The 13,762-nt window shown below is 39.6% G+C and overlaps 1 protein-coding gene across 1 annotated transcript in view; it reads right to left on the bottom strand.

Annotated features, from left to right (window-relative positions):
* Positions 1-219: 219 nt before the first annotated feature.
* LOC131683215 (acyl-CoA synthetase short-chain family member 3, mitochondrial) overlaps positions 220-13,762 on the bottom strand; it is a 967,052-nt gene continuing 953,509 nt past the window's right edge. Inside the window, exons 10-11 of the mRNA XM_058965052.1 lie at positions 1,430-1,641; positions 220-1,271 (exon numbers count right to left, since the gene is read on the bottom strand). Coding sequence (XP_058821035.1) covers positions 1,108-1,271; positions 1,430-1,641 — 376 coding nt within the window. The 3' untranslated portion in view covers positions 220-1,107. The remainder of the gene's footprint in view (positions 1,272-1,429; positions 1,642-13,762) is intronic.

Genomic DNA, 13,762 nt, shown 5'->3' with positions numbered 1-13,762 from the left:
CCCCTCCCACTGCATTCCAAAATATGTTAATACGAAGAGAACATTTAACTCATGCTGATATATTCACTTAAATATTATACGTCATCGTCAACATGTTGCTCATCAGGTTCTTGGCAGTCGTGCCCTTGTAAATATGTGCAAAGTGTAATATGAATATAATAGACATTTTCACAAATATATTGAATATAACTTGATATTGGATAAATGAGAAAGGCACAATTACACCATGAGGTGGATTAAAACAGGTTTTTTATTTAGTATCATGTTGAGTTAAAGGGTGGAAAGAAATATAGCTTATTTTAATGAATGTCAACATTATTGCACAATCTTAAGCTATTCTTAATCGACGCTATTGTGGTGTACCGAAAGAAAACAAAATTGATTGGACGAGATGTCTCACTCTTCCTAGTACCTTTACCTATGCAGACTTTCATTTTTCCTATGTCAGCTGTCCATCTTCCCTGACTAAATTTAGAAATGACGATTTTATGCCTCTTTTTCATAATTTAAAGTTGTATTTTTACATATACGATGTAAATAAAATGCTATCGCAAACCACTGCTTGTATACAATTCGTGATAAAATGCAATTTATAGCCTTAAGATGTCCGTTTTTACCTGTTTCCCCTATTTGATGATGATTGTAATTTGTAAAAAAATTATCACTGCCAACTTATCTGCTAAATGGTTTGGATTCACTAAATAGGATACTATCCCAACCTACCAGTGCTAATGAAATTTTGAATGGAAATCTGGATTGTTATTGTTTTGTAAAGTTGAGTGTATCGTCAATGACTCTTCTACTGGTTGCTTCCATAAAATGCAGGTTTGTCCCAAGAACGGAATAAAATCTTATAACATCATTAACATGAATCTCAAGGCAACGCTTTGAAGCTATATTTCGTCGTGGAGGTTGATTATCTACAGACAGGACTACTAACCATTAAGAATCCTTTCTTATGCTCTGAACCGCCAGACCACGGCATAATAATTAAAATCAAATTCTAAAAATCTGAATCAACCAGCTTTTTCGAACTAATACTCCTATGGGCCACGTCACGGTTAAACTTGCAAAAAATGTTTTTTTGCGTTTAATTCTGTAATTATTCTATTTCTTGTTTCCTACAACAGGCATCGGTGCGTTCGTTGCATATCCAAGCTCTTGCAATGCTCGTTTAATGTCATCGAAAACGCTGACATCTTCTATGGTACCTGGTAGAATAACCGTCTTGTTTGCTGCAAAATCCGCCATGGCTTTCCGCATAGTCTTACCTGTGTAATGTAGGCAATTCATTAAGCGATTAACGATTCATACAGATGGACTCGGAGGCAGAATGTGTATTGTCCGACGCGGAGTTCTTTTATTAGCAGTACATACGGAATGTACTGCTAATAAAAGAACATCGCGTCGAACAATACATGTAACATACCTGAGCGGGTACGAGGTAAACTATTTACTTTTCCAACCAGCCTAAATGACGCTATCGGACCAATAACTTCGCGGATGAGAGTAATCAGTTCTACTGATAATTTTGTTGTAGTTTTGGTGATACTATCCTTGGTTACGTACAAGCAAAGCGGAATCTGTCCTTTTGTTGGTTCTGGAACCCCAAAAACAGCAGCATCAGCTACATCTGGATGTCTAAACAGAAAGAACTTTAGATTAATTTTCAGGATAAATCGGTGTTCAATAAAAGGAGTACGGTTCTTTAATGAACATCCACCCCTGTCATCTCCTGTCTTGTAAATTTCATTTGACGTAAATTTCAACCTATTTCGAATAAACTTGAATAAATAAATAACCTTTGTGCTGAATTTGGCGGATTTCATCAAAACTTTTGCTAAAAATTACTGATTTTCCTTTTCAAAATTAGAGAAGGATGAGTGGCAGTGAAAGGAAAATTTTTGGTTTTATTTTTGAGATTGATTCGGAGACTTTTGTGCTTGGTGCTGATTGTATAGCCGCACCCAAAATCCGACGGGTATGTTTCTATTACTTTTGGGTAAGATTCTATTGTCTATTCGGTAACAGACCACGCAATGACGAATTTCAGTTGCTGTTCATGTATGTGCATCACACAATCAAACACTTTTTCAGTATGTGTCAACCTCGGCTCTGTTCGCATGCTGGATAATTCGGTCGATTTCTATGATAGTATTAGTACCAAGTCAAACCAACCGGAATCTTGGCGGATATCCAACCACATTCAGGCTGGAATCAATATTGGCAGAAACCAGCCGGAATTACGGATTTTTTACTGGGTGGGTTGGATAGCGAAATAAAATTTTTAGGAAGTTCCCTAATCCGGACCTCCCGGATCCGGACCAGTACCCAGATTCGAGCCAGTTTCCGGATCTGGACCAGTAACCGGATCCGATCCAGTACCCGGATCTAGCCCATCCCCTTTCCAAGTCTGGACCTGTACCAGGCCCAGACTTCGTGCTTAGATCCAGACAAGTGTCTGAATCCGGACCCTCGGTTAGGATACGTGAATCAAAACCATAGGTCTTGCTTCCCGTACATGACGGGAAGGACTGTTCATGTTTTGTGCAGTCGCTACCTTCCTGTTAACGTCCGTGATAGAAAAGAAATTTCAATTTAACACCGGCCGAAGAGCCAGACCACTATTCCGAGTCGTTTTTTTTCTGACTATGCTTTGAAGCTAGCCGATCTTCAAATACGGAATGTGTCGTGTAGAAAAAATCGAACCTCGTCTTTAATCCCATTGTATTCACTTCGCTTTATGCGCAATACAATGACAAGCGAAGTGCTACACACTTTCAGGCAATCCGACGCGTTTCATATTTATTGAATAAGAATTGATGAAACATGAGTGCGACACAGAGAAAATTTGAATGTGTTGGTATTTCCGTTTGGGGAAGTTTTTGTTGGGACCGTTTTAGCATGAAACGTCTTGCTATTAGAGCAGTTTTTTCTTATTACCGTAAAGGTATTACGGCCGAGTTTTAGCTGCGCAAGGTTCTTTTTGTACTCAAATAATATATGGGTCATTCCGCGTCAGATTTACAACCAAAATTTGGATTCCTTCCAAAAAAATTTCTTGCATTCTACAGATAAAAATAATTGACGCGTATTTTTTGTTTTAGCTGAATATGATATTTTTTCAAGTCAGTTCGGATCGGAGAGTTGAAGGCTTCGGACGTAGTTTGTGCATAGATCTTCGCACGGTTTTTTCATTTATGTCGTAGTGTTGCAATTCGGCTGTGTGCATTGAAACGGTTAATTATGTGTTTTCTAAACTTTGTGAAGCAGCTGTTGTACCAGTGGTCATTGGATGACACAAGGAAAAGAAATGTTTACTAGCGGAGGAGCAAGCAAATAGACGCAGCGTTTTGGCTTGCGGATACAGAGTTTTTATGCCTACGGAAAAACAGAGTTGCAATCCAACTCGAGCAGCTGCAGGCGTTTCTTTCACAACGCTATATGGATGACTTTTATCTGGTGAGCACGTTCCATTATTGTCTGTGTTTTTACTTTTTATTGGGGCAATACATTGGATGTATTATCATGTGAGAAGTTCAAATTTTTCTTTTAATGATTTATGAGTTTCCATCAGCGCTGTTGATGTAGAATATTTGCTGGTTAGTCGCCAATTTAAAGCTGGGGCGCAACGACTTGGATAGGGTGCAACAACCTGGATAGGGCGCAACGACATTGATGGGGTACGAAAACTATAACGCCACTATACGTAAAGTGGACCGGAAAATGAGCGGCGTGAATGCAAACATAACGAAAAGTACTAAATTGGTGCTTTTTGCTATGAAGGGTGCATTCCACATAAAAATTAATATCAGATTCCTTCGAAAAAAATTTCTCACATCCTTTAACAAAAAAAGTGTGTCAATTGTTATTTGTTAAGCTTATGATTCAATAAATTGTACATATACCATAATAACCATAATCATAACTCGTAAACTTTACAATATATGGAAAGAATTTAAAATTAAAGTTGGATTTTTTATTGAACTTAAGAGTTCGGAAATTAGTATAAACGAATTGAACATTTTTATATCTCGAACCATTTTTTACTTTCTAAATATTTAGAATCATGTTGGAAAGATGGTGTAAAAGATTCATATGGAAGTCTGAATACTTCATGAGATATTTCAATAATACCAATAAAGCAAGGCTACTTTATAGTAGACACCCTGTGATAGAAACTTACAAAATGGTTTGTAAATCTGATCTGAATTTTGTGTGTTTGAACGTGGTGATGGCAATGCCCTGTTTTTAAAGATACGCCCTAAACGAACCCCCTGGAACTGCTTCTGTTGAGGTATTTGGGCGGTAGTCTAGTACATAATATGCTAACCCTTAACATAGGCTTTGTTCAACAAGCTGAGCCACCCTAGGGACTGAAATACACCTCAATTAAGGGGTTAGATACAATGTTCGTTGGTAGTACTATCGAAGTTCGAAAAAACAAGCTGAATTAAAAAAAAATCAAGATTGGCGGAGTTCTGGTCCATCCCCGAAGCGTATTTTTGGCAGAGGTTTGCAATGAACGGTCTTCAACTGAAATAAAAAAGGAAACTGATTATTTAAGAAAAATTTATTGTGGCAAACTTGAACGAAGCGGTTTCCCAATAAAAAAGAATTTCCTTAAAAAAATTATGTTGATCAAAAAATGGAGTTTTAAACAAAAATTCATTCCAAAGAATTGATAATTTTTGGATGAAAAAGCAACCGTTTAAGCACACGTGTAAATACAAACAATTAAAATAAATATGAAAATCGGATGAGTAGTTTTTGCGATATCACGTTCACCGCAACGGTACTTTTCCAAAAACTTAATTCCGAGATAATCACGTTTAAATTTTTGTGTTCACTTCATTCGCGAAAGAACCAGCGCGCTGCGAATCGGCTATAGTTTGAAATCTAGTTCTCCGATCTGGATAAAATTTCGCACAGATATTTTCAAAAGTGTGTACTTTCAGAATATTTAATAATTTTTATTCGACTTTTTGAGTTACAACTTTGTATATAACCCCTTAATGATGAAGGTGAAAACTTTTTGATTTTTTAGCGCATGAGCTAAAAAATTTCATTTTGTTATTTTAAAAATCGAACGTTGCTTTTATTATAAATTCTAAAAAAATCATATGGAGAGGGGGAATAATTCCTTGGTATTAGAGACAGGGGTTCAAGTTAACGGGAGATCAACGGCATCGATTACAGAATCGGGCGGTCTTCGTCAGATGGCGACCGGCAACATATCGAGTACATAACAGTTTTTGCAACCGACCGAGACGGTTGTGCCTCCAGGTGGAAGGATTTGTTCTCGAGAGAGTGACGGAGTGCGAGACGCTGTATGCGTTATTGTGGGAGAGAGAGAGACCAGTTTGTTAAGTGTGAGTCGACAGTTGATACGTCGGAGGCGTGGTCAACGGCATCCTCGACAAGTGGTGTTTTGACAGCAAACCGCGGGTAGACGAATTTGCCTACCGCGGTGGCAGAGATCGACAGTGATCGTGCCTGTACACACAGAAAAAAATATAGTGTATTGGTGTCGTCGGGCAATTCTAATCGACGAGAGGGAAGCGTCACAGGTAGACCCATTTGCTCTATTTGTCTACCGCAGAAGTGGTACGACGAATAAGGAAAACAAGTGGCACTGAAAAGTGCCGCATCGACAGTGGGATTTTCGCAGCAAGCCACAGGTAGCCACATTTGTCTACCGAGGTGGTGGAAACGGAGAGAGCGCGCTTGTGGTGGTGATACCGACGAGCAGCTTAATCGGAGAGAGTTTTGAAGTGTTGCAGGTAGGACTATTTCTCTACTGAAGAAGCAACGCGACGAAGAAGAACAGCAGGTGTCACATTGTCAAACAACGGGCACCGAGTTTACAACGTAACACATGAGGTGTGTTCTACAGGTATAACAGGTATATTTTTCATTCCTTTTTGTGATAGTTTTTCTTGCTAGGTAAAATGGATGAAGAGATGGGAGAACGAGTAACAGACCCTCCCCCTAAGCCTTATGCTGAAAATGTAAATCCGACTAGAATTAAAATTTACCCAGAGTCGTCAACGGGACCATGGATTGTATTTATTAGGCGTAAAGTAAAGGCGCTAAATATTATTCAAATTTCTAAAGATTTGACTTCGCGATTCTCGGATGTAAAAGAGATCGTCAAAGTCAATAAAGATAAAATACGCATTGTCGTTGGTAGTTTCAAACAAGCCAATGCAATTGCTTCTTGCGAGCTTTTTACGCGTGAGTATAGAGCGTATATTCCTTCAAAGGAAATTGAAATTGATGGGGTCATCACAGAATCGAGTTTGACTGTTGATGACTTAGTTAAGCATGGGGTTGGTCGTTTCAAAGACACCATACTTAAAGACGTAAAAATACTTGAATGCAAGCAATTGCATTCAGTATCACACGAAGGAGATAAAAAAGTTTATCGACTGTCTGACTCATTTCGAGTGACTTTCGCTGGGTCTGCGCTGCCCAACTATGTCATTATCGATAAGATTCGTCTCCCTGTTCGCCTTTTTATCCCTCGTGTAATGAATTGCCTTAATTGCAAACAGCTTGGCCACACAGCCACTTACTGTTCCAATAAGGCACGGTGTGGCAAATGTGGGGGTTCTCATCAAGAGGATACATGTAATGAAAATTCAGAAAAATGTTTAATGTGCGGAGAAAACTCACATGAGGTCCCTGCATGCCCCATTTATAAATTGCGTGAGGATAAAATTAAACGATCCTTGAAGGAGAGGTCTAAGCGCTCCTATGCAGAAATGTTGAAAAATGCTACCCCTAAACCCATCTTCTTAGAAAACACTTACACATCTCTATTTTCGGAACAGTCTGACTCTGACGGAGCGTGCGAAGGTACATCATTTGTTTTACCCGGAAATTCCAGAAAAAGAAAACAGTCTTCTTTTCCCAAGCTGCCAAGCAAGGGCCTTAAAATTTCTCCACCAATAGATAAACTGCGCCCAAAACCGAAAAATTCCGATTCAAAACCGAAATCAATTCCGCCCGGTTTTGGGAACGTACAATCCAAACAGAACACCATTACTGGAAATAATAAAATTTCGACTACCTCTGAGCCTCAGCCGGGGGTAGGATTATTGAAATTTTCTGAAATTGTTGATTGGATTTTTAAAGCATTCAATATTTCTGAACCACTAAAGAGTATACTTTCAGCTTTCCTCCCAACAATTAGAACATTTTTAGAGCAGCTGATTGCTCAATGGCCCATCCTTGCAGCGATTGTATCTTTCAATGGGTAATTCACCTCCTCCAATGAAAGATTCCATCACTGTTTTACAGTGGAATTGCAGAAGTATCATACCTAAAATTGATTCCTTAAAAATTTTACTGCATAATTTAAAATGCGATGCTTTTGCTCTATGTGAAACATGGCTTACCTCAAACATTAATTTCAACTTAAATGATTTCAACATTATTCGCCTAGACCGAGACACCCCGTATGGAGGAGTGCTTCTAGGAATTAAAAAGTGCTATTCTTTCTATAGAATTAACATCCCCTTGTTTGCGGGCATTGAGGCTGTAGCTGTCCAAACGAACATTAAAGGCAAAGACATGTCTATCGCTTCTATATATATACCTCCCAAAGTTCAAATTGGACAACGTCAAATTTTTGAGGTAGTGGAATCCATGGCTGCTCCGCGTCTGATACTGGGAGACTTCAACTCGCACGGAGTATTGTGGGGTTCCCTCTACAATGATAAGCGATCCTCTTTGATTTACAATGTTTGTGACGAATTTAATATGACAGTTTTAAATACTGGCGAAACAACACGCATCCCCAGACCTCCTGCACGTCCAAGTGCATTAGATCTATCTCTGTGCTCGACATCACTTCGGTTAGACTGCACGTGGAAGGTTGTACCTGATCCTCACGGTAGCGATCATTTGCCAATCGTTGTTTCAATTAACAGTGAATTAGGCCTTACGAATTCAATCAATGTTCCTTATGACTTAACACGAAATATTGATTGGAAAACATACGAAACATTAATTTCCACTTCTCTTGCTTCGACAGAAGAGCTACCCCCTACCGAAGAATATGAATTCCTAGCGGGTTTAATTATTGAAGCAGCAGAACAAGCCCAAACGAAATGCAATCCTGGAATGACAATAAATAGACGGCCCCCTAATCCTTGGTGGGACAAAGAGTGCTCTGATGCATATGAAGCTAAACAAGTTGCCTACAAAGAAATTATGAAACAGAAAGGGGGTATACGTGAGAACTTTGAAAATTATTTCATTTTGCAAAACAAATTTGACAGTATACGTCGTGCCAAAAAATCTAGTTATTGGAGACACTTCGTTAATGGCTTGTCAAGAGAAACATCAATGAGTACTCTTTGGAACACAGCCAGAAGAATGAGGAATCGAAACGTGACTAATGAAAGCGAAGATTTTTCGAATCGTTGGATATTTAATTTTGCCAAGAAAATTTGTCCCGATTCTGCTCCTGCGCAGAAAATCACTCGCGATGCTCCCACAAGTAACGATTTCATAGATTCGCCTTTGACAATGATGGAATTCTCAATTGCACTCCTCTCATGCAACAATAATGCTCCGGGACTAGACAGAATTAAATTCAACTTGGTGAAGAATCTGCCTGACCTAGCAAAAAGACGCTTGTTGAATTTATTCAATAAGCTTCTTGAGCAGAACATTGTCCCGCACGACTGGAGACAAGTGAGAGTTATCGCTATTCCAAAACCGGGAAAACCAGCCTCCGATCATAACTCGTATCGACCGATTGCAATGTTATCCTGCATCAGGAAATTGTTGGAAAAAATTATCCTACGACGTCTCGACAATTGGGTTGAGGCGAACGGCTTGCTATCAGATACCCAGTTTGGTTTTCGGAGGGGAAAGGGAACGAATGATTGTCTGGCGCTACTTTCGTCAGAAATCCAACTAGCTTATGCAAAAAAAGAACAAATGGCGTCTGTGTTCTTAGACATAAAAGGAGCATTCGACTCTGTTTCCATTGATGTTCTCTCAGAGAAACTACATCAATGTGGTCTTTCACCAATATTAAATAATTATTTATACAACTTATTGTCAGAAAAGCACATGCATTTTTCATATGGCGATTTGGCAACATTCAGAATAAGTTACATGGGCCTCCCACAAGGTTCTTGTTTAAGCCCCCTTCTCTACAATTTTTACGTGAATGATATTGATAATTGTATTGTCAGCCCATGCACTCTAAGACAACTTGCAGATGATGGCGTGGTTTCTGTTACAGGACCAAAAGCCTTAAATTTACAACAACCACTGCAAGATAGTTTGGATAATTTATCAAGTTGGGCTTTGAATTTAGGCATCGATTTCTCTACGGAGAAAACAGAGTTGGTTGTTTTTTCAAGGAAGCGTGATCCAGCTCAGCTTCAGCTTCAGTTGGTTGGTAGAACGATAGCCCAAGTCCTGACTTTTAAATACCTTGGAATTTGGTTCGATTCTAAAGGCACATGGGGAGGCCACATTAGGTATCTAATAACGAAATGCCAACAAAGGATAAATTTTCTGCGAACAATAACTGGATCATGGTGGGGTTCTCATCCAAGTGACATGATAAGATTGTATCAAACAACAATACTTTCAGTAATGGAATATGGGTGCATCTGTTTCCGTTCAGCTGCGAACACTCACATTATTAAACTGGAACGGATACAGTATCGCTGTTTACGAATTGCCTTAGGTTGCATGCAGTCGACCCATACGATGAGTCTTGAAGTACTAGCGGGAGTTCTTCCTTTAAAAGACCGGTTCTGGGATCTCTCTTCTCGTTTACTTATTCGATGTGAGGTTATGAACCCACTGGTAATTGAAAATTTTGAAAGACTTGTCGAGCTTCAACCCCAAACCAGATTCATGACAGTGTATTTCAATCACATGTCACAAGAAATAACGCCTGCTAGGTATGTTCACACATACGTCAATATACTAGATATTCCTGAATCCACTTTATTCTTCGACACGTCCATGCAAGCAGAGATTCGTGGAATTCCGGATCATCTACGCTCGCGGGAGATCCCTAAAATATTCACAAGTAAATATCAACACATAGACTGCCTTAAAATGTTTTACACTGATGGGTCACGAATCAGTGAGGCCACTGGTTTCGGTATTTTCAACAATAATTTTTCAATTTCTCTCAAACTTGCAGAACCCGCCTCTGTTTATATAGCGGAACTAGCAGCAGTTCACTATAGTTTGCAAATAATTAATACTTTACCCCCGAACCATTACTTTATCCTCACTGATAGTCTCAGCACAATTGCAGCTCTACGCTCAAAGAGGATTGATAATCACGATCCATTCTTTTTGGGGAAGATACGAGAATCTCTGAGTAACCTGACAAGAAAATGTTATAAATTTACCCTAGTGTGGCTCCCCGCCCATTGCTCTATTGCGGGCAATGAGAAAGCTGATAATTTAGCCAAGATTGGTGCACTAGATGGTGAAATATATGAAAGACCCATCGCTTACAATGAATTTTATAGCGCTTCTCGACAGAGGACACTTGCTAGTTGGCAAACATCTTGGGACAATGGAGATATGGGACGATGGCTACACTCAATTACCCCTAAAGTATCAACGAAGGCATGGTTCAAAGGATTGGATGTAAGTCGGGACTTCATCCGTGTGATGTCTAGGCTCATGTCCAATCATTATACTTTAGATGCGCATCTCCGTCGTATTGGGCTCGCTGAGGGTAATCATTGTGCTTGTGGAGAAGGTTACCATGACATTGAGCATGTTGTTTGGTCCTGCACTGAATATCGTGAAGCCAGATCACAATTAGTAGATTCTTTACAAGTCCGAGGAAGACCAATCCATGTTCCTGTTAGAGACATCCTGGCGTATCGCGATCCTCTATACATGGAACTTATCTATCATTTTCTAAAAACAGCGTCTGTCAAAATTTAATTAAATTCATCTCCTCATACTCTCATCCAAGGCTAATCATTCACCAATTAAAGGAACCTAGAATATTTAGTTTTTAAATTTAGACAATAACAGAAAAAAAAGTAAATAAATACACCCGAAAATACTAGATCAGTATGAAATACAACAATGTAAGGAAAAAAGCAAACAATAAAGTGATTTCAGTGTTAGTTTTAGACAAAGTACTAGTATAGTTAAAATTAGTCTTAAGGATTTTTGTAACGTGCTATGTAAAAAAAGAAACTGGCGTAAAAAGCTATTGCAAATGCCGTGTCAAATAAACGTATGAAAAAAAAAAAAAAAACATATCGAGTTGCGCGTGTGATGTTTGTGCTGCAAATTCCGCGCTTGTTAACATTTTCGATAGAGATTTTTCGTGTCACTTGCATCAAACCATCAAGAATGTACGATATATGTGGAAGAGGACACTTCTGAGAATGATAAGAAAAATAAAAGGGGCAGGTAAATCTATATATTGATGGTTTTTAGGAAGGTACATAAGAGGGACATATAGAGGAGATCGCGGTTTGCCAGTAGATCCCGCATAGGGACATTGGATGACCTTACTCGGGCCGAAGGTAATTTAATAGTTGAGATCTGGTGGAACAATGCTCGGCGCATGTTTGTGCGATTGGCTCAGTTTTCTCTTTGGAGAATTAGATACCCAGCTGGAGGACCCAAGTAGGCAAATTGTCCAAGACATCTTGCAATGGTCCTTGCAAATCGACAGCTTTGGGATCTGTAATAGAGACCACACCGTCATCTGCAAGCTGCCCTAGCGTGACGGAATTGACAAGACATTTGTCAATGTCATTCACTTAAAAATTGTAGAGAAGAGGGCTTAGACATGAGCCCTGGGGAAGGCCCACATAGCTAATTTGTGATGTCGACAAATAATTTTGCGAAAAATACATATGTTTTTCAGACAACAAGCCCCCTGAGTCAGTAAGAAAACTGATGCCATCTGCTCTTTGTTAGCATATGCCATTTGAATTCCTGTTGAGAGCAACGCAAGGCAATCGTTCGTCTCTTTGCCTTTGCGAAAGCCAAATTGTGTATCTGACAGTAAGTTATTTGCTTCGACCCAATTGTCGAGACAGAATAAGACCATTTTCTCGAACAACTTCCGAATAGAAGAGAGCATTTCAATCCGTCCATACGAGTTGTGATCGGAGGCTGTTTTTCTTGTTTTTTTTATTTGATGGCGTGGACCTTCATTTGCCTCCAGCCATGAGGGACAAGGTTACTCTTAAGAAACATATTAAATTAATTCAACAAACGTCTCTTGGCAGATTCTTTAACTAGTAAAATTTGATTCTGTCTGGTCCTGGGGCTTTATTGTTACATTATCGTCCGCGGGGGGAAGCGGCGCGGTGGATCTTCTGTGCCGGGGCGGAATCCGTACAAACCTTCTTGGCGAAATCGAATATCCAACGGTTTGAGTATTCTACTCTCTCGTTAGTACTGTTTCAGGTTCGGTTTCTCTTAATCCGTAAATGAACCAGCGACAGTAAGCGTTTGTTGGCTTTCATAAAAATTTCATTGGCTCAGGTAACCCGCCATTCCGGTTGATCTTGTACGCCGGTGGCCTTCTTCGCGTACACGTTTCAACACTTTTTGTCCCACCACGGGTTGGGAGACCTTCTACGAGAGTTCGCGTTTGGTACACGTTTTCTGAGCTTGAATAGCGGTGTCGAGAATAAAGCCACCCAAGAAGCCGTACTCTTCCTCCGGAGGAAGGTCTTGCATGGACTCGAGTTTATCGGATGCCGAGGATGCTTAGATCTTCCAATCACTATTTCGTTTGAGGTCAAATGAAATATTTATTGTACTCGTTGGCCTTAAGCCGTTAGCAATAATGATAAAGATTGGCAGAGGATCGCTGCCGTGTCGATCAGGAATTACCTTCCACATGCAATCTAACCGAGTCGAGCAGAGGGACAAGTCTAAGGAGCTTGGGCGCGCTGGGGGGAGCAGGGATCCGTGTCATTTCACCGGTGTTCAAAATGGTCATTTTGAAGTTATCACAAAGTTTTTGGAGTGAGGTAGATTTCGATTATCATTATCATGAAAGCAATCCCATGCTATGCCGTGGGAGTTCAAATCAACTAAAACTAACTTCGGTGCGGGAAAGAGTTCTGCGATGTCGCAAGATCTTCAATGCCTGGTGTCGAGGGAAGGTTAATTCTATTGAAAAAATAGCACTTTTTGATCCCCAAAAGTACTCTTCCGTAAGAGTGTTCTCGATCCAAGCAAATAAAATTAAAATCTATTTCTGAAGTAAGTCATGTTTCGCATAATAAATTTTAAAAGGATCGAGTTTCGGTATAATGTTTTTGCAATGCTACTGTTAAACAGTGATCAAATCCGTGACCTCGTTCGAGTTAGCTATCGAAGGATACAATCGCTGAAATGAGGGGCTATTTTGCAGTCAACTGCATTAAGAATGTTTTTATTGCAGTGAGAAAGCTTACCAGGATGCTTTTAAGAGGGTCAGAAATTGTTCTGTAAGGATACGGTCCACAGTGCTGGGAACTTCTTTTCTGAGCTCAGGTTTCGGAGACCAGAAGCTGTTTACTTCGGTTTTGCACCAGTAAATACTGTTATTTTTGGAGGACATTGAAGAGACACCTTCTGAACATTACAACGAATCTTAGGAGAGGAAAAGTTCCTCCTTTTTCTATTGCTTTTAGGCGCAGCAGAAGATGTTTCCTCCTTGTGTTCATCAGAGTCGCCATCGTCAGTAGACAAGTCAGTATAGATTTTTGTAGAGACTTGTGGCTTAGCTATTTAA

The sequence above is a fragment of the Topomyia yanbarensis genome, chromosome 2, assembly GCF_030247195.1.
Source record: "Topomyia yanbarensis strain Yona2022 chromosome 2, ASM3024719v1, whole genome shotgun sequence".
In the NCBI taxonomy this organism is placed as follows: domain Eukaryota; kingdom Metazoa; phylum Arthropoda; class Insecta; order Diptera; family Culicidae; genus Topomyia; species Topomyia yanbarensis.
This window is presented reverse-complemented; position numbering and strand designations above follow the sequence as displayed.